This window comes from Protopterus annectens, chromosome 2.part0 (assembly GCF_019279795.1).
Source record: "Protopterus annectens isolate FY-2018-M chromosome 2.part0, PAN1.0, whole genome shotgun sequence".
NCBI lineage: Eukaryota > Metazoa > Chordata > Ceratodontiformes > Protopteridae > Protopterus > Protopterus annectens.
In genome coordinates, this window is record NC_056728.1 from 419,786,009 (window position 1) to 419,812,232 (window position 26,224).

General features: G+C 42.9%; 1 protein-coding gene across 2 annotated transcripts in view; it reads left to right on the forward strand.

Moving 5' to 3' along the window:
- Positions 1 to 26,224, forward strand: part of LOC122793112 (proprotein convertase subtilisin/kexin type 5-like) — a 3,326,953-nt gene that overhangs the window by 2,139,957 nt on the left and 1,160,772 nt on the right. For both annotated transcript variants that reach the window (XM_044060853.1, XM_044060852.1), the window contains one exon: positions 24,171 to 24,288. In XM_044060853.1, the coding sequence (XP_043916788.1) occupies positions 24,171 to 24,288 (118 nt within the window). The remainder of the gene's footprint in view (positions 1 to 24,170; positions 24,289 to 26,224) is intronic.

Below are 26,224 nucleotides of genomic sequence, written 5' to 3' on the forward strand. Positions count from 1 at the left end.
AAAGTTTTGGGGGATGCAAGTACAATAAGTGAGAAGCGAAGGGGCTATACAGGAGAATGTGTTTATAATATCCAAGAAAGTAGTAAAATTGATCCGGTGTATTTTGTTTCTACATACAGTGTTAGAAGTGATGAATTAGTTAAATTAATTAAGCACAGCTGGAAGTTTTTAATTGAAGGTAAATGTTTATCTACCATCTTACCCAGTCAACCTTTCTTCTCGTTCACTAAAGGGAAAAGTTTAAGAAATATGTTGGTTCATGGAGAGTTTAGTATGCCAATATGTAATCCCGCTAGACCACTGAATAGTACTGGCACAGTGAAATGTGGAAGATGTAAAATTTGCACACATATTATGGAGAAGGTTGAATACATCAATGATTGTAAATTTGATGTTAGAGGCATGTATTCATGTGAAAGTAAAGGTGTTATATATGCTTTGTTTTGCCCTTGTAAGATGTTCTTCGTCTTCCCTTGCTGCAGTCCTGACTATTGGGGTATAAGTTTCAGACCGAGTACAGAGTTCTTGCCTCAGTATATTACGGATGTCAGAAAAAGTGAATAACTGTATTTCTTGGGAAGCAGAGATACGCCAGGATTATCATACATTGTGTATACCTTGTTTAGGCTTGTGCTAGATTTAATACTATTAAGAGGAGGCTTGATTGTGCTAGGTTAGTGTTTGGCCTGCTTCATCTAAGAAGCGCAAGGACAAAACAGTGAAGTCTAGGGAGAGGTTTTGCCAGGAGTCTCTATGGAGTCTCAGGCAGATACTTTACTGTTACAGGATGTGCCCTCTCAGGAAGTAGGCCAGGCTGAGGGGCTTCTCAGGTAACTGTTCTTCCCTCTCTTCCCAAGGTAGTTAGGGCCTCTCCTTCTGTTTCCAGAGCTTTTTTAGAGGAAGGCCAAGTTCAGCTTCTGGGGCTTCTCTCTGTGCCTAAGAAACATATGCTTAAAATGGCTGAAGATTTGATTACTCTGATTAGAGGTTCTATGCCCCATCTGATAAGTGGCCTAGGGTGGAACAGGAGTTTGATAGTTTTGAACAGTGTTCACAGGCTTCAGAGTCTTCTGTGGAAGACTTGCAAGAGTTTCCTGCTTATTCTGATTCTGATGTGGATGATTCCACTCCTTCAGCTTCTCCTCCTGAGGATTTTTCATTTTCAGAGACTCTTCACTCCATGAGGGAGCACTTTAAATGGGAAGGCCAAGATTACTCTGACTCCAGAAAAGGCTTAGGGAATTCTTGTTTTTGCCTCAGGATAGGCCCTTAGCTATTCCTCCTGTGTTGAATGTGGTGGAGGATGTTTTGCAGAGGCTTCTCTGAACCCTGATTCCTTGCCTCCTGCTCCTGTTAAGCCTGATAGGTATTATAGGGTGCCCGAAGCTCATAAGTATTTGTTTAAGAGTCCCAGGGCGGACCCAGAAACTGTTTCTCAGGGGCCTAAAGGTGTTAAAGCTTCTGTTGTTAAAAATCCTGTACCCTCTGATAAAGAGGCAAGGGCTTTGGATAGGTGGGTGTCAATTTCATATGCTGAAATATCAGAATTATCTCCTTTCACAATTGAAATCTAAGGTGGATGCTTTGGCGGAAGGTATTGAGTGTAAAGAATTGCTGGATTTGGTTCATGTGTCTGAACAAGTGGGTAAGCATTCTTTGCAGTGTGGTTTTGATGCTGTTCAGGCCTCCTCGAGGGTGGCTGCTACTAGTTCTGTTCTTCGCAGACATGCATGGTTGAAGGATCAGAATTTAGCTGAGCATGTTAAGACCAGGATTTTGGATGCTCCTTTACAGTCTGATGTGTTGTTTGGACCGCCTGTGGAAGCAGTTTTAAAGAAAATGGAGGACAAAGCTAAGTCTATGCAGACTGTTAAAGTTTTGCAGGTGCAGCCTCAAGTTTAGTAGAAATTGGCCTGCTAAGGGGTGGACATATCCTGCTTATGGTTCCCAGTCTAGGGGTAGAGCTACACATGGTAGGGGCAGGGCTCAGGTAGATCAGACAGTTCACCTGCTCAGACTTCTGGTGAGGGCAGGGGGGTCCTTTTCGTAAGCAGAACCAATGACCTGCCTTTCAGCTGCCAGTGGACTCTGGCAGCTCCTTTGGGAGGAAGATTGTCTCTTTTCAAAGAAAATTGGGATTTAATCACTCAAGACAGATGGGTGCTGGATATCATTCATCACGGGTACAGATTTTATTTCCACACAATGCCTTTCAAAGGCATGCCAGATGTTCCTCCTCCACAAAGAAAAGAGGCTCTCAAGCAAGTTTCTCAGTTACTCCAGATAGGGGCTATTCAGCCAGTCCCTGTGTCAGAAATTTTATTCTCGCCTGTTCCTAGTACCAAAGAAGGGGAACACGTGGAGACCAATTTTGGATTTATCTCTCCTCAACACTTATCTGGACATTCCCAAGTTCAAGATGTTGACGTTACAGCAACTGTTACCTCTGCTGGGCAAGGATCACTGGATGGTAACTTTGGATCTCAAGGAAGCTTACCTTCATGTGCCCATAAGGCTAAGTTGCAGAAAGTATAACTGGAGATTTTCATTATCAGTTCTCTGCATTGCCCTTTGGCTTATCTACTAGAGTATTCACAAAGGTTCTGGCTCCAGTGATAGCTTACTTCAGGCTTCAAGGCATTCAAATTTATCCTTACTTGGACGACTGCCTGATTCTGGCTCAAGAAAAGAACACCTTCTACAGCATCTGGAATATGTCATAGCAGTGCTAAGATGCCTAGGGTATTCTGTGAACGAAATAAAGTCCAGTCTAGTACCCTCTCAAGACATGTGCTTTCTGGGTGTGAGACTGAATACAGCAGCCCAGATGGCCTGGACAAACAACAGAGTCTGTCACTTTACTTCCATCAACTATCTCATCAGTCCGTGCTGACTGCAAGGACAGTCCTTCAAGCATTAGGGTTCATGGCATCTTGTATTCTGGTGCTTCCCAATGCCAAACTGCATATGAGGAAGCTGCAATGGTATCTCAAAATGTATGGACACAGCACTGCCAAGATTTGGACACTGTCATTCAAATAATACCTTGCCTTCAAAAGGAATTCTTGTGGTGGGCTCAGGAATGTCACCTAAACAAGGGACTCTCTGTGACCCGGCCAGAGTCAGATTTTAACGACAGATGCCTCGGACACTGCTTGGGAGCTCATCTAAATGGAAAGTGGATACAAGACAAGTGGCCTGCCAGACTACAGCATCTACATATCAACATGAAGGAGATGTTAGCAGTCCAGTTTGCATTGATGGAGTTACTTCTTCCAGGGCAGGTGTTGATTCTGACAGACAACACAACTGTCATGTGGTACATCAACAAGCAAGGGGAACACATTCTTATCCTCTATGCAGGCAAGCAATGATTTTATGGAGACTGCGTTAAGCCTGCAACTGACTCTTCAGGCAAGGTTTCTGCCAGGAGCACAGAACTCCCTAGCAGTTGTATTATGCAGACAAATCATGGATCCAAACTGGATCTTCATGTATTTCAGAAATTGACAGTGTCATGGGGAACTCCAGACATAGATCTGTTCGCTTCTCCACTAAACCACCAGCAAAGTATTGCACAAAGGGGTTTCATCACACAGCTTGGAAAGTGGATGCTCTGTCTTTCAGTTGGAAAAACCTTCATGTCTATGCTTTTCCACCTCTACCTCTTCTTCCAAAGGTATTACTAAAGGTCAGACAGGACAGGCCAAGGATGATTTTGATAGCTCCAGATTGGCCTCGGCAACACTGGTACCCACTTCTAAGGAGTCTTGTAAAGAAGCCTCCATGGCCTTTACCTCTGATTCCTCATTTGTTATCTCAGAAGGACGGTCATCTGCTCAATGTCAAGCTTCAATCTCTCCATCTCACAGCTTGGCATATTCTGTGTTGAAACATGGAAGGTCTCAGCTTCCTCAACAAGTTTTAAATGTGATTATGGAAGCTAGAAGGCCTAGTACTAGGAGGAAAAATGGAAGAGATTTTTATTTTGGTGTACAGCAAAGATTTCAGAGCCTAATTTGAGTGTGGCTCTTCAATATCTTACTGAGTTATTGGACAAGGGTTTGTCTTTCTCTTCCATAAAGATTCATGCTGCAGCAATTTCAGCTCACTATGATTGTGACCCACCTTTGTTATCCTTTGTTCAAGCAGTTTCTTAGAGGCAAAGAATATAAGACCCCCTCCTACTCCTGCTTGGGATCTCAATTTTGTGTTGGAAAAACTTACTCTACAACCTTCAGCTACTGCTGAATTGAAATATTTGTCATGGAAGACGGCTTTTCTGTTGGCTATTACTTCTGCAAGAAGGGTGTCTGAGTTGCAGGCCCTTATGGCAGTAGAGCCCTTTTGATTTTCCATAAGGACAGGACTAATCCTTCCTTTATGCCTAAGGTGGTTTCTAGTGTGGCTTTAAACCAAACTATTCATTTGCCGCAGATCCTCAAAATAAAGGGGAAAAGATTTTGCACACTTTAGATGTACACAGGTATTATTTGAGCAGGACTAAAGATTTTAGGCAGTCTCAGCAGTTACTTGTTTCAAACCTGTGTCAAAACAAACTATTTCTAGGTGGATTGGCTTGCATTGCATTTTGTTATTCCCATCATGGCAAAGAGGTTCCAGCTGGGATTAGGCCTCATTCCACTAGGGCTACTGCCACTTCAACAGCATTTCTAGGCATTATCACCTGCCTATATACTCTAAGTCTAGAGCTGGTTTTGCCACAGCTGTTTTACAAGGCATGTTGTCAGCTCCTGCTACTTTATAATTTGCCAGCCTCTATATTTTTGTATATATATTCCTGTATATATTGTACATGTTTATTGGTGCAGGTTGTTTTGGGACTTCTTTTTGGGTCTTCTGACATCTGGGAATAGTCAGGACTGCAAACATCTACATTTATGGTAGGTACAAAACTGTACTTTATTTCATGTAGGCGAAACGAAACAAATGTTTCGCACTAGATTTATGGAACATTTGAGAGATGTTAAACATCAAAGGGAAGACAAAATGATTTCCTTACATTTTAAAACCTACCACCAAGGTAATGTCAACCTTTTAAAAGGTACTATTTTAGAACAAATTGATTGTATGCGGGATAATGAGGAAGTGATGAAACTTATTATATAAAGAATCATATTTTGAAGTATGATACAGTGGTCCTTAAGGGACTAAATAATGAGTTAAATTGGAAATGTTTACTTTAAGTATTTGATGTATTTAATTACATAATTAGTTAATTAATTGGTGCTGAAGAATCTGAAGAATATAAAAGTGTGTTTTAGAAATGAACTGATATGCCATGAAGGTGGTGACACCGAGGCGCTAGAATTTGTTATTATAGAATAAATATTTTTATTTTGCAACTTATGCGCTTTTTTCTGTGCATTCCTGAAATTGGTTTGGATCTGGTTGTTGCAGTTATTTTCGTACATTGTTGTTGCAGCACTAGATGTCTAATTGGCCTGGAGATTAGACCATACATTACCCAGTAATGCCCCCTTCACACAACCTTCCGGAGCAACAATGGCTTCATTAAGGCAGTCACTTAAGGACTTATTTCTTCCTTTTTTTTTTTCAAATACCTTTACTGAGTTTTCACTTGGAACATAGGTAAACTTATATTTATGTAGAGGTAATCAAACCATGTTAAGAAGTTCACATTTACAAGCATAAATCAATACATTGTTCTCTACCATCTAATGAGAGCAACACTACATAAATTGTTCGATCCCTGCCTTCTCTTAAACCCCATTCCTCCTTCAAAACATTTTTCTAGATCTATTGTTCCCTCAGTTTCCATTTTTTCCAAGTAATTTGCTCTTACTCTTTTCTATAGATCCCATTTACTGTTCTTTTATCTCTGTCACAATATTCACTACTTCTAGTATAGTTGATTTAAATTTTGATTTCCATTTTCTAGTAAATGCTTTTTTGACAGCCACCAGAATTAAACTTAACAAGGCTTTACTATGTCTAGGCAGTTCAGATCCTGTTTCCCAGCTCAAAAAAATAATTTCCTTAGTTACACTCATTTGCTTGCCCGTTATTCCTGACAGAGTATTCTGTAGTGAATTGTTTGTGTACCAACTCATTACACTCCCAAATCGTGTGGTCCCACTTACCTCTTTCTTCCCTGTCACTCCTCCAATATTTGCAGTCTACCTGAGGAAAAATTCTTTAAAGTCTGCTTGGGGTGAAAAAGTATGTATTCAGACACTTCCAGTCAAAAATTCTAAATCTTCTAGATCATGTTTCATATTTCAGAGCTGTAAGGGCTTCTTTCTTGACCTCTGATTTTCTTTTCCAATGTTTTCACTAGTGCTCTGGGGAGGTATTTAGTATGGTCTGTGTCCAGAGAAGTAATGAATCACCTCTGTAGGCTTCTTTCTGAAGTACAACAGTACAGCTGTGAAAGAACTTGAACGCATTTTAAGTCCTACAGCTTTTGACATTTCCTATCCATGTTTCCCATTGTCCTGAGTGAGAAATCTGTCTTTGACTGTCTCTCTAATGAGTTAATCAACTAATAGCTGAGCTGTATATATATATATTTTTTATTTTGCAGCTGATGACTGACCTGGATAACACTGAAAGTGTGATGAGAGTGATAACATTCTTTCAGAGTTTTTGGAAAATGTGACAGTTCATTGCCCAGTGCAGTTTCCAGAAAAACTGCTTAGAAAGTCATACTGCTGTATGACTGAAGTTGGGCAGCTAATTAATTGAAGATAACTTCCTTGAATGGCACAGTTCAGTGAAATTTATGATCTGATGTTGTAAGTCTTCATTCATCCTTGACTTTTGACTACTCTGTTCCGATCGTTGGAACTGGCTTAGCCATTACACAGCTCACGCCAGCCAAAAACTCTGGACCTAAGACTCTACCCACAATACCACTCTCCATATTACCTCAGATCTCATTTGTTGCTCTTGTTGCAAGACATGTCAGCCATTCCTTTTGCAGCTAAGTAAAATTTCTTTATTTTTGCAAGTTTTTCTCATCTCATTTCTATTCATTATATTTATATTTATATTATATTACTCTCTACCTGAATTTTCTGATTGAGTGCTTTTTCCTCATACCTTACAGTATTCTCTCTACCATCATTGGTAACCACCTCCTTTTCCTTCTCTACCTTGTCAGGTAGCTCTCTGTCTTACCATAGTTGGTATTTTCTTCTCTTCACCAATCCTTGGTATTTCTTTCTAGTTTAGTTGGTAAATTTTTCCCTCCTGTTCTTTTTTTAGTGAGTGTTTGTGTGATAGTGTTTCTGCCATGTGACTCCTGTCCTTCCATTCATCAACATGGCTGATAAACCAAAAGGCACTATAGGGTTTAAACAGTGCCTGGATTGTAGAAGGAAGATGCTGAATTTAGATGGCAGTCTTATTGTGTTTATTGTCTGAGTGCAGTTCATTTGGATCAAAAATGTTGCGTCTGCCAGGCCTTTAGTAACAGGGCCTTGGTTGAGCATAAAAATAAATTAATATTGAAAGGCTTAAGTCTTTTTCGAGGAAGCCTTGTCAGAGACTTCTCAATCTAAATCTGACTGTGGTATGAAGAAAAGTCACTTGGTGCCAACTTCTCCTTCAACACCGGTGGCAAAAAGCATAAGCCTTCCATCACCTCCACATCTATGGAACCAAAGGCTAAGGTTCCGAGACTGTCAGAACAGGCAACCTCCTTGGCACCGGTTACTAATATGGCATCACAAGACTCGACACCTGTCTCGTCGGTACCGACTACTTTAGTTTCCTGGTCGATGCTGACCTCACCTACTGCACTGCAGCAGACATTACCCACCCCTTTGGTGTTGAAATCAGAAATGATGTACTTACCCAGGACAAGATATTCACCTTCCATCGATCCCTTCATGGGGCAGCTTCCCAGTCATTTTTTGGAAAGGCCAGAATCCCCCTCTGGATAATCTGTCCATTCCTCCAGGAGTCTCACTGAACTGTAGGTTGGTGGAACAGGTCCTAGTGGCCAGTAATATTTGTTTCCTCCCAGTCCCCTCACTCTTTTGGAGTTGGGGTGTTTTTTTCCAGAACTCCAGCAAATCTTCCTCCTCCTTGGTGCGAAAAAAGACAGGGGACTTGAGACCAATTTTGGATCTCCGCCATATGGACAAGTTTGTTCAGAAAACAAAATTCCAGATGGTTACAGTTTAGTCTATACCTCCTTTTTTTAGAGGAAAATGATTGGATGTGCCCTATAGACCTTCAAGACGTGTATTACCACATAAAAATGGACAAACGCTCTAGAAGGTTTCTCAGCTTTTGGCTAGGAGCCAGTGATTTCCAGTTCAGAGTGCTGGCCTTTTGGTCTCACCACAGCCCCCAGGGTGTTCACCAAGTGCATGGTGGCAGTTACAGCTCACTTGAGACTTCATGGATTCTGGGTGTTTCCTTATCTAGATGACTGGCTCATCACCACTCCCACCAGGCATCTACTGCTGCAAGCCTCAAACTTCATTCTGCACCTCTTCACTCATCTGGGTTTTACAGTGAGTCAAGAAATATCCCACCTAACTCCCACTCAAGACCTAGAGTTCATAGGAGCCCATTTGAATGCAATCTGTTTCTGTAGCTTTCCTTCCTCTTCACAGACTGCAGAAGATAATATCCCAAGTACAAGCCATTCTCTCCAGGGACAAAGTTCCTGCACTTCTAGTCCTCCAAACCTTAGGATTCATGGCAGCGACCATTACTTTGGTTCCTCTAGTGAGATTTCACATGAGGCTACTTCAATGGCTCTTGGCTTCCCAATGGTCCATCCTAACGCATCGAATGACAAACCCAATTCTAATGACTACTCCCTGAAAGAAGGCCTTATCCTGGTGGATGAAATCTGAGGAAATTCTTTTGGGATTGTCCCTTCATTCCCCTCAAGGGGTGGGGGGAATTATCTGGAAGAACAGTCCAAAGCACTTGGTCCCCGCTAGAGGACAACCTGCATATCATTGTCCTAGAATTGAGGCCAGTGCTCTTAGCATTGCAAGCCTTTCAATCTGTTCTCCCTCAAGGATCAATTGCAATTCAATCAGACATGTTGGTTGTGTGGTACATCAACAAGCAGGGTGAAACCAAGTCTTATCCCCTGTATTGGGAAGCACTCAGAGTGTGGCAGTGAGTGATATCCTCCAGCTGCTTTCTAATAGAAATGCACATCCCGGGGAGCTCTAAAGTGATAGTGGACAAACTGAGCAGATGCATTCTTCTGCCTCACAATTGGTCTCTCAATCCCAGAGTGAAGGAGATTTTTCTTCGCTGGGGACAGCCTTGCTGTGACCTCTTTGCATCACCCATGAACAACAAATGCACCTACTTTGCCCTAATTCCCCCTCAGGGGGAGTCCCCGAGAGACGCTGTTCTTCTTGATTGGCCCATGGGTCTTCTCTATGCTTTCCCTCTCATCCCCTTCTTTTTGAAGAAAGCTCACAGTTTGAGAAGCAAAGTCATCCTCGTTGCACCCTTCTGCCCCCAAAACGTCTGGTTCCCCTTCCTATGGCTTCACCTAATTCACCGTCCATGGATTCTGGACCCAGTACCAGACCTGCTGTCTCAGTTCCAGGGAATGGTGCCACCCCAACCATCAGGATCTCAAGAAATATAAGGACAAAATGATTGACTTCAACAATTGGCTAAGCTTCTGGTGTCTGTCTGCCTGGGACGACATGATCAACAGACCACGATGCTTTGCCAGAGATGGTTGCCCCTGGGATTCAGGTTACTGGCTAAGGCTCTTGCCACTCCTATAGTGCCTTTTTAAGGCAAAGTTCAAAGGACAAAACCACCACCATAACAGGTACAAGCATGCAGAATCTGAAGGTAATATCCTAGACCTGGTCATTACCAACATGGGAAATGTGATCACCCCCTCATTGGTCAGGTCAGACCATAAGCTAACTACCCTTAACATCTACATCCCACCCCCACCACCCAGTAAGGAAACCTCCATAAAAAACTTCTCCAAAGCCAACTTCATGCTACTCAAGTCAGAAGTTACAAACTTCATGACACCCATGCAGACGGGAACTGAAAGTTTGACAGCTGAGTCCTACACTAAGGCACTGTACGAGCACATCCACTCATGCATGAATCGTGCCATCCCAAATAGAACCAAGATGCTCTCCAAAAAAAGGAAGCCAGTCTGGCGTTCCCCTGCCATAAACAAACTTTACAACAAAAGGAAGAAACTGTTGCAGAAAAGAGGAAAATCCCAGGATGCAAAAAACACCCTTACCAGCCTCAGTAAGAAGCTGAGATCCCTCTTAAAATCCTCCAAAGCTAGTTACGAAAATAAAATTGCCAAAGATTCCAAAGACAACCACAAGGCATTCTATAACTATGTCAAGAATCTAAATGGCAATGCTCAGATCTGCTCTGAGTTACAACAGAATGGCATTAAATATACTGATCCCAAGGATATTGCCAATATCCTGGCAGATTGATTCAGTGGCAACTTCACCCCCTCTCACCCCCTAAATAGCCCATCTCAATACCGGATGATTGCCACATTCTGGTAATAATGGCCACACAGGTAAAAAATGCACTCCCCAAAGCTAAGAATACAGCATCCATGGGACCAGATGACATCCCGGGCTGTGTACTACATGAACTACAAAATGAACTGGCACCTCACCTAAGTGTCATGTTTAATTATACCCTCACCTCAAGGTTCGTGCCCACTGAGTGATGCACAGCTACAGTTATCCCACTCCACAATGGGGGATCCACCTTCTCATCAGGCTGATGAGCCTGATCTGCAAGTTCATGGAACGTATTATCATGGAACTTATAAACAAAGACATTGGTAACCTTAAAACACTGGATCCCACCCAGTTTGGGTTTGTGAATGGCCAATCTTGTCTCCTGAACCTGATTGACTTCTTCGAATCAGTCTCCAGAGCCGTGGACAAGGGTAATGCAGTCCACACAGCCTATCTGGACCTCGCCAAGGCCTTTGACACCATCCCCCACTCTGGAGTCATAGATAAAATTACTAAGCTGGGCATTAATCCCTACATCACTCAATGGGTTGCCAACTGGCTTACTGACAGACCCCACACTGTAAAAGTAGCTGACTCCAAATCCAGTTTCCAAACAAGTGACAAGTGGAGTACCTCGGGGTTCAGTCCTGGGACCTCTCTTGTTTGGCATGTACTTCTCTGAAGTACAGTCCAACACTAAGGGACTCTGGCTAACAAAGTTCGCAGATGACTGCAAACTGGGAGCCATTATTGAATCCCCAAATGATGTGGATACTCTGTAAAAGGGCCTTACAGAAACAGATGCTTGGTGCCAGAGCCATTGGTTCAAGCTCAATGCCAAGAAATGTATAGTTATCCCCTTTGGGGAAAAACATGTACCCATGAATTACCACATATGTGGCTGTACACTAAACACTGAAAGTGTGAAAAGAGACTTAGGGAAACAGGTGGACAGTGGTCTCACCTTTAATAATCACATCGCCACAACAGTCAGGAAATCCTTCTATGTGGCACAGCTCATCACTAAGGGCTTTTCATCCAAAATAAAGGAGGTCATTGTCCCTCTGTACTCATCCCTCATTAGACCCATTGTAGAATACAACGCCCCATTTGGTATGTACCTCTCAAGACTTCTGCAACAACTGGAAAGGCCACAGAAATACCTCACTAAAAGAATCACAAGACTAAAGCAGATGCCCTATGCTGACAGTCTTAAAAATCTCCAGCTATACTCTGTCGCATATCGTCTACTCCGAGGCAATCTCTGCTTAACATACAAGGCCATGTCAAACCCAGAGCTGTTGGACATGCTACACTTAAAGAAATCCCAATCCCTCAGAGAGACACGCTCTAGGGATCTAGATGTTGTCATCACAATAAACAAAACATGCTGAAGGCATAGGTTCCTGACCCAGAGACTCCCCAGACTCTGGAATAGACTGCCATACATGTCAAGCAGAGCGCCTCTTTGGCCCTCTTCAAAAGGAACCTTGATGATTGGATGGGAGAAAGGAAATTCAGCCCGGGGATCACATCAGTCACCCTGCTAGACAGGGGTCCAGGGAAGTAAAAAGTGTGGGTAGAAATAGCCAGGGAATTGTTATGGCTAGGCTTGTATAGGCTCTAGGGCCAATAGCCTAGTACCAACCTATGAACCTATAATGACCTCAATCCCTTCTTGGCACCAGTCGAGAAAGGTTTGGAAATCTTAGCTACCCTTTTTGATCAAGGAGCTTCTGCTTCCAGAGTCAAGGTTCAATTAGAGGCCATATGTTCTATGTATTTCACTGTTTCAGTCATCACATTTGGGTTATCCTGCCAGGGATAGCCCTCAGTTGGCCCGAATACCAGAGGGTTACTATTTCTGCATCAGTTGCTGTCGCTCCAGGACTGACATCAGGTCGTCAGTGGTATAAAATCAGGCAGCCAACACCATTACATCAGTCTATCTTGCTGAGGAGCCCGAAGCAGAAGCAGTTCGTACAAATGCCGGTCAGCCACTACCTGAATTTTCATTCCCGAATTGAAGTTGAAGTCTTCTAAAGCTAACTACCCTATTGTGGATCCTTTTTTCTTGCTTTAACTGATGTTTGAAAAAGTTAACAATTGTCTCGTCTGTGGAAAGCAAATACCACACCGAGAGTTTCATTCTTACTGCATCATCTGTTTAGGCCCAGATCATAACGTCCCTCGCTATTGCTTTTGTTCCACGCCAGAACTATATGTTGTCAGGCCCTTATTGTAGCTAGATATTTTTGCTCTCAGTCCTCAAATTCCGATATAGCTTCACTAAGCCATCCAACTACCCATCTTCAGAAAAAACGTATGGATAAAGACAGAGACAGACCGCACAGGTCCAAAACTGCCGACGCTTCCATTAAGCTAGTCGTCAGTTCACCAGTCCTCAGTGAGGCGCTTTCACAGCCCCTGATGCCTGCTTCTTTGGATTGGCAGGCCGCTACCTAGACCCTTTCGGAGTCCGGTATGCCGCGAGATTCTTCTCCAACTAAGGTTCCTGCGGATGTGTCTATCTTGGATGGGTCCGGAGCCACTGAGCAGGCACAGGCTTCTGAGGAAGTACTTTGCACTACCGATACTCAACACAAACTGATGACTTCTTTCACATCTTCAGTTCTTTCTAAAACTACCGAATTTCTAAGGCCCAGGATACGAACTATACCCAAAAAACTGACAACCCAAACTCAGGCACCTGCTTCCTTGTCTCAGTCTCAAATGCTTAAAATGGCAAAATACCTTGTTATGCTTATAAAGGGAAGACAGGCTACCCCTTCCAAAAGAAAGAGACTTGTCCCAAGTAGTTTTATCTGAAGAGGAGTCCGATGACTCTGATGCTTCTGAATATGAAGCCATGCAACCCCTCTCTGCTTATGAGGATTCTGATGCAGAGGAATCCATTCCTTCTGCCTCTCCACCTGAGAATTTTTCATTTGGTGAAAACCCTTCATACTCAAAGGGAGCATTTCCAATGGGAATGTCAGGACTACCCTCAATCAAAAAAGAGACTGTGGGAATTCTTAGATTTACTACAGCACAGACCTTTGGCCATTCCTCCTGTCCTGGATGTTGATGATGTTTTTATGGAATCTAATTTGACTCCTGCTCCCAGGAAACCTGACCGGTACTCCAGAGTCCCTGACTCTCACAAATTCCTTATCAATAATCCTACTGCTGACCCAGAGATCATCTCTCAAGGACCTAAAGGAATTGAAGCAACCTTAGCTAAGAATCCCAACCCCACAGACAAAGGATTCCCGAGCTTTAAACAGATGGTGTAAAAAAGTATACACCTCTGCTACTCTTGCTATTAGAGCACTAAATTGTCAGTTCCACATGCTGAAATAGTAGCATACCATGGGACTCCTCAAACAAAAAATATCTTCCTTTTCTGCTTGTGCGGAAAATAAAGAATTACAAGAGCTTATGCATTCTGCAAGCCAAGTTAATAAGCACACCTTGCAATGTGTCTTTAATGCCCTAGAAGTGTTGCAGGACAGCAGTCACTGGTTCTGTCCTTAGAAGGCATGCTTTGCTTAAGGAACAGACCTTGCCAGACCATGTCAAATCAAAATTATTGGAAGCACCATTGAACAAAGACAATTTGTTTGGCACCAAAGCAGAAGAGGTCTTAAAAAAGATGGAAGAAAAAGCTAAATCTATGCAGACAGTTAACGACTTTTTACAAGTCCAGCCTTCGAGGTTCAGTAGGCATTGCCCCTCCAAGCACTGGTCCTTTCCTGCCCCCTCCAGGCCAGCTCAGCCCAGACCCAGGGGAAGCAGACCCCCCAGACAGCAGCCCCAGGGAATGCAGAGATCTAAGCAATGGAGTTCCTCCTCTTCAAAAACAGGGAGTGCTGCACCACCCCCTTATGGTAAGAACTCACAATGACTTTACACCTCCACCCCTTACCTCTGCCCACCTGCTTGTGCCCCTAGGAGGAAACCTCTACTTCCATGCAAACAACTGGGCCTTTATTACCAACGACCGATGAGTCCTCAACATAGTGTCCCAGGGATACAAATTTTATTTCCACACTTTACCAACCCCAAAAGGGTTCCCAGATCTTCCTCCAAACCAGTGGGCAGAGGCCAAAAAGCAAGTCCTTTCCCTGCTCTCCATGAGGGCAATACAGCATGTACCTGCAGACCAGCTAGGCCAAGATTTTTATTCCATACTCTTCTTGGTACCCAGAAAAGAGGGCACCTGGTGCCCAATCCTCGGTCTATCCATTCTAAACGCCTTTCTGGTGATACCAAAATTCAAAATGCTCACCCTCCAGCAGCTTCTTCCCATGCTTTCCAGGAATGCTTGGTTAGTCACCCTAGACCTAAAAGAGGCCTACCTACACATCCCAATCAGGGAATCTTACAAGAAATATCTACGTTTCAGGGCAGGATCTGTGCACTTCCCTTTGGCTTATCCACTGCTCCCAGAGTTTTCACAAAATGCCTGGCTCCAGCATTGCTTTTTGCAGACAAATAAATATTCAAATTTACCCCTACTTAGATGACTGCCTGATTCAGGCAGACTGTCAGGAAAAGCTGTTACAGCACCTGACCTTTATAAAGGGCCTACTGACCTCCCTGGGGTATACTAACAATGAAAAGAAAAAAAACTAGTATCCACACAAAAAATTGTATTCCTGGGAGTAAGTCTGGACACAGCATCCCAGATGGCATTCCTTACTCCAGAAAAACAAGTCTACCTGACAGACTACTTCTCTCAGCTAGCCACCAGAATCCAGGTATCCTCAAGGAACAATCCTGCAAGCTCTAGGGTTCATGGCCTTCTACTTTTTACTCATTCCATATGCCAGACTGCATATGAGAAAACTGCAGTGTTACATAAAAAGCCTTTGGTGTCAACACTGTCATGACCTGGAAACTATCATTCCAATGATGCCTTGTCTAAGGAAACATTTTCTTTGGTGGGCAGCATCATGCAAACACAACAAGGGACTTCCCTTCTCACAACCCCATGCCGCCTAGACCCTCACCACAGACTCATCAAACTATGACTGGGGTGCACACCTGGACAGCAGGTGCATTCAGGGCCAATAGAGCCCAAATCAAATACATCTGCACATCAACCAAAAAGAGATGCTAGCTGTTCAGCACACCCTGACAGCTTTCAGACCCCTACTCTCCCCGGGGCCTCTACTGATCAAAACAGACAACACCACAGTGATGTTGTAGATCAACAAGCAGGGAAGAGACTCACTCTTATCCTCTCTGCAGGCTCGCCATGACCCTTTGACATACGGCCTCAGCCATGCAACTACACCTGCTAGCACAATTCTTGTCAGGCTCCCTAATCTGTCTGGCAGACAACTTAAGCAGAAACTTGCTAGACCGACATGAGTGGCAGCTAGACCACAGAATCTTCACCCTTGTAAGGAGGAAATGGGGCACCCTGAAGGTGGTTCTCTTTGCATCCCACTCCAATCATCAGCTCAGCAAATTCTGCACCAGGGAACCTCACAGCAAGGCCTGTAAAGCGGATGCTATCCTTCCAGTGGGTAAACCTCTCGGTCTACGCATTTCCCCCTCTACAACTCATTTCAAGGGTTCTGCTCAAAATAAGGGAGGAAAATCCAGGGCAGTCCTGATTGCCCCAGACTGGCCATGCCAGCATTGGTACCCACTGCTGCGCAGCCTGTCACTCCTGCCACCATGGCACCTACCTCAGATCCCAACATTCTGACCCAGAAGAATGGAGAATTCATGCATCCCCAGTTGCAGACCCTCAACCTGGCAGCCTGGCTTATTCACTGACCTTTCCTCAAGTTGCCAGCCTAAGCAAACAAGTCCTAGATGTTATACATGAGGCCAGATGCCCCAGCTCTAGAAAATCCTATGCTGACAAGTGGAAAAGGTTTTGCACCTGGATCCAGGCTAAGGGAGCCAAAACAGCACAGCCCTCTCTACCTTTCATCCTAGATTACCTAGCAGACCTACTGCACAGAGGTCTAATCTTCTATTCTATTAAAATTCATGCCTCTGCCATCTCTGCTCATTACAACACAGAGCCACCTTTCTTCTCACATGCTTTTATCAAACTAACTAAGAGGGGCTAACAACTTAAGGCCACCCAGAAGAGATCCTATTCCAGCTTGGGACCTTAACTTTGTGTTGGAAAAGCTCACCCTACCCCCCTTTGAACCTGCAGCTTCAGTAGAGTTAAAATTCCTCTCTTGGAAAACAGCCTTGCTTCTGGCCATCACTTCAGCTAGGAGAGTTTCAGAGCTACAAGCACTCATGGCTGTAGAGCCCTTCATCATTTTCCATGCTGACAGGGTCTTTCTCAGGACTAACCCATCCTTCATGCCTAAAGTGGTGTCCAGTGTGGCTCTCAACCAATCCATTCATTTGCCCACCTTTTTCCCTAGCCCAAAAAACAAGGGGAGAGAATTCCGCACTCTCTAGATGTGCACAGACAGCTCAGATTCTATCTAGATAGGTCTAAATCTTTTAGAAAAACAGACTAATTACTAGTCAGCTTCACAGCGGGGCAGAGGGCAAGGCCATATCCAAACAATCTCCAAATGGATAGCACAGTGCATCCATTTCTGCTACAAACAGCATGGGAAACCGCCCCCAAAGGGGTTCAGGACACATTCCACTAGGGCAACTTCCACCTCTGCAGCTTTTCTCAGAGGGGACCCTCCAGGGACATCCTGGAGGCCGCAACATGGACTTCTGTTGATACTATCACCAAGCATTATCACCTGCCTATCTTCTCCAGATCCAGTGAAGGCTTTGTCACTGCAGTCTTGCAGGGCATCCTAGCCAGCCCCCTTGTCTTCTTGACTGCCTCCACCCTTTTCTTCAGCTTTGGGAATCAACCCAAATGTGATGACTGCAACAGTGAAACACGAAGAACATAGTGCAGTTGTGTACACTTAACCATAAATGTAGATGTTTGAGTGTATTCACTGTTGCAGTCCTGCCCCCCCCCATCCCCCTTGTCTGTCTCTATCTATCTATTCGTCTGTCTTTACAGGGAATTTTTGATATTTACTTTCTACTGGTGGTGTTCTTCCACCATAACCTAGCTCCCTATTTGGGGGCTCCTGACAGTTGGGGCAAGAAAAACTGATGTAATAGTTTCATAAGTTGGTACCAAGCTATCGGCCCTAGGGCCTATACAAGCCTAGCCATAACAATTCCCTGGGTATTTCTTCCCACAATATTTACTTCCCCGGACCCCTGTCTAGCAGGGCGACTGACGTGATCCCTGAGGTGAATTTCCTATCTCCCATCCAATCGTCAAGTTCCTTTTGAAGAGGGCCAAAGAGGTGCTCTGCTTGACATGTATGGGCAGTCTATTCCAGAGTCTGGGGAGTCTCTGGATCAGGAACCTATCCCTCCAGCATGTTTTGTTCATTGTGATAACAAGGTTTAGAACCCTGGAGCATGTGTCTCTGAGGGATTGGGATTTCTTTAAGTGTAGCATGTCCAACAGCTCTGGGTTGGACATGGCCTTGTATGTTAAGCAGAGATTGCCTCCGAGTAGACGATGTATGCGACAGAGTATAGCTGCAGTTTTTTTAGATGGTTAGCATAGGGCATCTGTTTTAGACCTGTGATTATGTTTGTGAGGGATTTCTGTGGCTTTTCCAGTTGTTGCAGATGTCTTGAAGAGGTACATACCAAATGGGGCGTTGTATTCTATAATGGGTCTAATGAGGGATGAGTACAGTGGGACAATGACCTCCTTTTTTCTGGATGAAAAACCCTTAGTGATGAGGTGTGACACATAGAAGGATTTTCTGACTGTTGTGGCAATGTGGTTATCGACGGTGAGACCACTGTCCACCTGTGTCCGTAAGTCTCTTATCACACTTTTAGTGTTTAGTGCACTGCCACCTTTGTAGCAATTCACAGGTACATGTTTTTTCCCCAAAGGGGATAACTATATATTTCTTGGCATTGAGCTTGAACCCATGGCTCTGGCACCAAGCCTCTGTTTCTGTAAGGTCCTTTTGTAGAATATCCACATCTTTTGGGGATTTAGTAATGGCTCCCAGTTTGCAGTCATCTGCAAACTTTGTTTGCCAGAGTCCCTTAGTGTTGGGCTGTACTTCAGAGAAGTAGATGCCAAACAAGAGCGGTCCCAGGACTGAACCCTGAGGTATTCCACTTGTCACTAGTCTGGAGCTGGATTTGGAGTCTGCTACTTTTACAGTGTGGGTTCTGTCAGTAAGCCAGTTGGCAACCCATCGAGTGACGTAGGGATTAATGCCTAGCTTAGTAAGTTTATCTATGATTCCAGAGTGGGGGATGGTGTCGAAGTAACTGAAAAAATGCCAGCACAAAACTCAGTATATATCAGCAACAAAACTACAGCAACACTAAGGTAAAACTTAAGTATTTTAATACATATCAAACAATTCAATAATCCAGACTGGTTTCAGCCTAACATGGCTTTCCTCAGTGGAACAAGAAAAGTTTGTACTTTTCTTGTTCCACTGAGGAAAGCCATGTTAGGCTGAAACCGGTCTGGATTATTGAATTGTTTGATATGTGTTAAAACACTTAAGTTTTACCTTAGTGTTGCTGTAGTTTTGTTGCTGATATATACTGAGTTTTGTGCTGGCATTTTTTCAGTTACTGATAGTTTGTTTTGCCTTGCACTTGGATCCTACTTGCAGGGCTTTTCTCTTTTTCCAGGATGGTGTCAAAGGCCTTGGCGAGGTCCAGCTAGGCTGTGTGGACCGCCTTACCCTCGTCCACAGCTCTGGAGACTGATTCGAAGAAGTCAATCAGGTTCAGGAGACAAGATCGGCTCTTCACCAACCCAAACTGGGTGGGGTCCAGTGTTTGAAGGTTGCCAATGTCTTTGTTTAAAAGTTCCATGATAATACGTTTCATGGCCTTGCAGATCAGGCTCGTCAGACTGATGGGGCGGTAGTTGGATCCAAGGTGGATCTCCCCTTGTGGAGTGGGATAACTGTAGCTGTGCGCCACTCAGTGGTCACGAAGCCTGAGGTGAGGCTATGATTAAACATGACACTTGGGTTAGGTGCCAGTTCATTTTGTAGCTCATGTAGTACACAGCCCAGGATGTCATCTGGTCCCATGGATGCTTTATTCTTAGCTTTGGAGAGTGTAGTTTTTACCTGTGTGGCTGTTATTACTGGAATTTGGCAATCTTCCGGTATTGAGATGGGCCCTTTAGGGGTGAGAGAGGGGTGAAGTTGGCACTGAATTTATCTGCCAGGATATTGGCAATATCCTTGGAATCAGTATATTTAATGCCATTCTGTTGTAGCTTAGAGCAGATCTGAGCATAGCCATTTAGATTCTTGGCATAGCTATAGAATGCCTTGTGGTTGTCTTTGGAATCTTTGGCAATTTTATTTTCGCAACTAGCTTTGGAGGATTTTAGGAGGGATCTCAGCTTCTTACTGAGGCTGGTGAGGGAGTTTTTTGCATCCTGGGATTTTCCTCTTTTCTGTAAGTTTCTTCCTTTTGTTGTAAAGTTTGTTTATGGCAGGGGACCACCAGATTGGCTTCCTTTTTTTGGAGGAGAGAGTCTTGATTCTATTTGGGATGGCATGATTCATGTACGAGTGGATGTGCTCTTACAGTGCCTTAATGTAAGAGTCACCAGTTGAACTTTCAGTTCCCATCTGCACGAGTGCCATGGAGTTTGTCACTTCTGACCTGAGTAGCATGAAGTTGGCTTTGGAGAAGTTTTTTATGGAGGTTTCCTTACTGGGGGATGGGGGAGGGATGTGGATGTCAAGGGTGATTAGCTTATGGTCAGACCTGACCAGCGAGGGGGTGACCATAGGTGTGGAGCATCGATTTCCCATGTTGGTAATGACCAGGTCTAGGATATTGGAGCCCCTGGTGGGACTATGGATTAGTTGATCCAGGGCATTGGAATTTATGAATTCCAAGAACCGTTGGGCAAAAGTGTTGGTACATGAGTAGTTTTCCCAGTTAATGGCAGGGTAGTTGAAATCACCCAGTATTAAGGTGTTTGTTTGCATCTTAATTTTTTCCAGTATGTTTAGAAAGGTGTAGTGAGAATCTTGGGGCATGGTGGGGGATCTGTAGCTAGCTACAATGTGGATTGCAGTCTTACCTAGTGTTAGTTGCAGCTGGAGAATTTCAGATGCATTGTGTTGAGCAACTAACCTGGTGGTGTGAATATTCTTGGTAAATATGTACACTTCTCCACCGTTAGTGTTTCGGTCCTGGTTTGGTGGCCGAAAAGTTTGGTAAGAGTTGTAGGCTGGTATTGCAGGAACGCTAATGGCGTCGGCTGCCTGATTTTATACCACTGATGACCTGACGTCAGTCCTGGAGCGACAGCAACCGATGCAGAAATACTCTGGTTTTCGGGACGACTGAGGGCTACCCCTGGCAGGATAACCCAAATGTGATGACTGCAACAGAGTGAATACACTCGAACATCTACATTTATGGTAAGTGTACACAACTGTACTTTCTAACTTCCACACTGGCTTTGAGGACCATTCATTAATTTCCCACCACTTATGTAAAGTGTTCCTTAAAAGAGTCTTACGATTAAAACCTCCATTTAGAGATCCTGTAGCTCCATAGGATCTGACTTTTATCTTACACTCGTTGGTGCTTCCCCACTTTGAACCAGCAGCAACTTGCCACCTAAAATTTCTCTCTTGGAAAATATTTTCTAATAGCAATTACTTCTGCCAGAAGAGTTTCTGTAATTCAAGCATTATGTTGAAAACCCCCATATCTGTTTTTTTCATAAGGATAGAGTTTCACTAAGAACCAACCCTTCCTTTCTTCCTAAGGTGGTCTCAGAAACCAATATTGATCAAACTATTGATTTGCCCATTTTCTTCCCCAGTTTTTCCAGCAAAGGTGAATATTGCTTACATTTGCTAGACATTAATAAGTCAGTTACAATTTAACCTCAGCAAGACTAAAAAATCTGGAAAAACTGACCAGTTATTTTTATCATTTTCCAGTCCAACTCTGAGAAAATCTGTCTCAAATGTTACCTTGTCTAAATGAGAGATTGTTAACTTCATTTGCAATCACAATAACCTCAAGTTACCTGCGCCTGTGAGAGCGCATTCAACCAGATCAATAGCCACGTCAGCTGTTTTCTACTCCAAGGCTTCCATGGATTAAATATGCGCGGCTGCAACATGGGCTACTCCACATACCTTTATCACTCATTACAAATTGGATATGGTCTCCAGGGGAAGAGCATCCTTTGGCTCTATAGTTGTCAGGAATATCCATCCATAAGGCCACCCAGGACCTAAAGTAGCTGGGGACTCTGTCCCAAAGGTCAAGGATGAATGTAGATTGACATCAGATAAAGAAGTTATGTACTCACCATAACATTCCATCTTTGTTGTCGATCTACATTCATCCTTGGCACCCCACCCTCCTTCCCCCTCCTGTAGACTTCCAGGAGGATTGGACGCTAGTCCTGGAAACTTATTAGGTTTGACCTTGGACATGGCTTCTTCCTATTGTTACTCCTCTGTCTTACTATGTGGTTGCAAACTCTATCTGAGGTAATGTAGAGAGGGGTATTGTGAGTAGAGTCTTGGCTCAAGAGTTTTTGGCTGGTGCGAACTGTGCAACAGCCAAGCCGGTTCCGAAGATTGGAACCAAGTACCCAAAGGTCAAAGATGAATGGAGACTGACAACACAGAAGGAACGTTATGGTGAGTACATAACATCTTTTTATCAAGAGAGTATTGCTGCAGTTATGAAATGTCCTGTTCACCCAAAGACACTAAGATTAGATTATTATTAGTATGAGCAGGGGAATATAGTCCTCAAGATGGAGAATGTGAGGAGCCTTTCAATTCCTCTCTTCCTCAAAGCACACACAACACACAAATATATCTTTTCATTGTGCAATGACTTTGGATCTATAATTGTAATTTCACTGAAGTGCACAATTTAAGTAAGTTGTATTTGACTGGAAATCTGGGAGCTTCTTATTGCTTTAGGAGTCTTGTGACATAACATTAATTTACCTTCAGTAGGTTTATTTGTCAAAGTATGACCATTCAGTTGTTAGCATAGTTTTACTATATAATTTGCCCAGTCTGGGTTTATCAGGACTTTAAAGTATCTTATTTTGTCCATCTTAAATCTGTTGTCTTGTAGTACGTCATTCTTTTCATTTTATTAACATCATAAACTTTTATACATGTATGTGTAAAAAAATGGACTCATAATGAGATGTCTTCATCCCAACAGCCAAATCAATATCTCAGCAGTCAGTGACCACTCAAATTAACTAAACTTGTGATGCCCCAGACAAAGATGTCAACATCTTGGCAGAGTTGTGCAAACGTTGTACCTATGCTTCTAAACATTTGACTAAGTACATTGATTTTTACATCAGGCTTAACTAAGCATCCGCAAAAGGACATTTAGCACAAGTGCAGACATGTTGCACCTGGAGAGATTTTACTAGAAAATTGAGGTCATTAAGTGATGGTTGTTCTGTTAAATCCTCTCATTGTCATTGTGTTCTGTAAATAGAACCTGTAGTATAAGAAAGTTTCAACCTGTTTGTTGTCATTAGAAACATGACTCCTTCCACCAGAGAAGCATTAATCATTCTAACTTGTTTTCATCAAAAAGAAAGGCATCTCTTAACTTTCAGCTGTCTACAGGCTTGCCTTTATCTTATTCGCCTGGGCTTCTGAGGGATTGTTAAGTTCAGTGTGAACCAGACTTTGACCATATGAACTACAGTTCATTCTGTAAAACTTACTTTGTATAGTTATGCTAGTTCCTACTCTGAAATGATCAATGAACCCACTAGTCACTTGTTTTCAGTGTGTCACAACAGCATACTCACAGTGCTGACTGTATCTTTAAAGAGCTTTGTGTCAACAAAAGTAGTCTTTCCTGAATCTGTGAATTAAAAGGATGGCAGCCTGTATGGTGGCCCCCAGTGAACCAAAATGGGTTAATGGTTTGAGTACTGGAAGAGCCAGGGTGGGGGTGGCTTTTTGAATTCTGCCTCATTCCAGGCGAAAATTAGCAAGGGTTTTCTGATGGCAGTCTGACACGCACACCTTGGTGATGGAGACAGTGCTGCAGTTGCAGGGTACACTGTCATTAAAGTTCAGCATGAGTGTGCACTGGGCTCACTGAGTGAGGTGATGTGGGTGACATTAATAGAGCTGACCAATTAGGACATATAGAAAAATTCCCATGCAGTCAGGATTGCATCTGTGATACTGCTGGCTGCCCTGCTGTGAGACACTTGCCCTCCTCACCTTACAAATGAAGGTTTCCCAGCCTGGGAGGGGGGGGGGGTAGTACTGGTGATACTAAAGAACTGGTGGTGCTATAGGAGCAGAGGTAAGCATGTGGTGATCAAATGGAGGGTATGCAAAGGGGGGGAAATGCTGAAGTGGTGTGGGTTTGTTTACAAAGCAGCAATAATGACAATTCGCTGCATGATTGCATTATTTCAGTGCTGAGCTCCATATCATACACTTAACTGGTAGCTACTTCAGATGCTACTAAATATTTTTCATGAACGTATTGTTTTTGCAGATAATGTTTATGCCATCTCGTATGGTAGAAGATAGAGACATACATTAAGGTAATGCTAAACATTTTTTCTCTTTGCATTTTAATATTACATTTCTGTTCCATTTTTGACAGTGAGTCACCTTTATGGATTTGGTTTAATGGATGCAGAAGCCATGGTGAAGGAAGCTGAGAGATGGACAACAGTACCACCACAGCACATGTGTGTAGAAAGCACAGATAAGGTAGTAAGGTAATATCACCAACTTAAAACATAATGCTGTTATTGTTAAAGAATTACAATGTTAAACAACCTCAGCATGACCTTTATTTCTACTTTATCCCAGTCCTGCATGAATTCCCTGCCAAAATTATACTCAGTACTTTTCCTTTTTTCCCCCACTCTGATTCTTTTTTTTAATATCTTTACTAAATTATCATTTATGACATAGGCAATCATACTTTTATATAAATGAAAATAAACCATATTGACAGTTGCAAACATTATACATCACTTATAACCTATACAGCTATTGTCAGTCAAACATTACATAGCTCATTCACATCCTGCCTTCTCTTAAACCTCATTCATCCTCCTAAACATTATATGTGAAGTTGTTCTATCTCGCCGTTCATTCTTACAGATGGGTTCAGAGACGATCCTCGGCTCCGAGTCGGCCTACTACAAAGCTCGAGGTCTTCAGATAGCTTGATGCCAAGTCCCCATCCCATGGTGCACCTAGTGTTACCTCAGATCTAGTTTGCCGCTGCAATAGGTCAGAGGTTCTTGCTAGCTTGGGCCAGTAAAAACCTTATTTTCTTAAAATATTGATAAAACTTTCTGATTTACATATTAAGATACTTATAGCTTTTTGTGTAGTTTCCCTTTCCATGGTGTTCCTTTTTTCTTAAACTAATATTTAGCCCTTTTGGCCTCATTTTATTTAGGCCTAGTTAAATCTTTATTACTACTTAGATTGTAGTGTATGCTTTATAGTTTGAATAGTGAAATTTTTTCTGTTACAGCTTTAAAATAATTACTGTTAGAGCTTAGCTATAACTGAGTGTAATAGTAGTTTATAGTGTAGTTGTGTGCCTTTAGATTGTGACTTTCTGTCACAACTTTGATATAAATGCTTTTGTGTGTGTGTGTGTGTGTGTGTGTGTGTGTGTGTGTGTGTGTGTGTGTGTGTGTGTGTGTGTGCTGACTACTTTTTAGCCCATAGTTTTAAAAGGGTTTGTTTAATAATTCCTGTTTGGGTGTGTCTAGTTTTTACAGCATCCTATTGATATTGTGTGTTATAGTATGGCTGACCAAGACAAAGACGGACACCCTAAATCAGGGTTTAAAAAAATGTCCCAAATGTGGGAAGAAAATGTTTGTCCACTGGCAGTCATGTGAACTGTGTTTATTGTTTAGGAACATTGCATCTCCATGAAAGCTGCGCCATCTGTCATTCTTTCTCTTCTAGGGTTCTCCAGGAGAGAAAGAGAAAGTTAATCAACAGAGATTTACTTAAACCTTCATTCCAAGAGGCTTTGAGCGACTAGGATGGGTCCAGTAAATCCTCAAAGTCTACTTCTGAGGTAAAGAAACCAAAAAAATCTTTGACATCGGTTCCACTGACCTCGAAGCTGACTATCTTGTCCTTTCTGAGCCAGTCCCCGGTTTTGGAACCGGTATAGTACAGTTGTGTGCACTTACCGTAAATGTAGATGTTCGTGTGTATTCATTATTGCAGTCATTACATTTGGGTAATCTGCAGGCACGTTGACCTCAGTTGGCCTGATCAAATGGGGAGCAATATATATATATATATATATATATATATATATATATATATGTATGTATATAATTTAAAACACAAAACATATACCTCCAAACAAAAGCAAATACATAAAAGGCTTTTAATCATAGTAAAAGAAAGGAGAGGTATAGTTAGAGAAAAACAGGGGGCTGGGGGGAGGGTAACCAGGACTGCAATAGTGAATACACTCGAACATCTATATTTATGGTAAGTGTACACAACTGTACTATGTTTTTCGTGTTTCACTGTTGCAGTCATTACATTTGGGTAGAATCCCAAAGCTGTGGTTGGGAGGATGGATTTATACAGCATTAGGAGCAGCTATAAGGCCCTGCAGGACAGCAATGGCAAAGCCAGCTCTGGATTTAGAGAAGAGAGGTA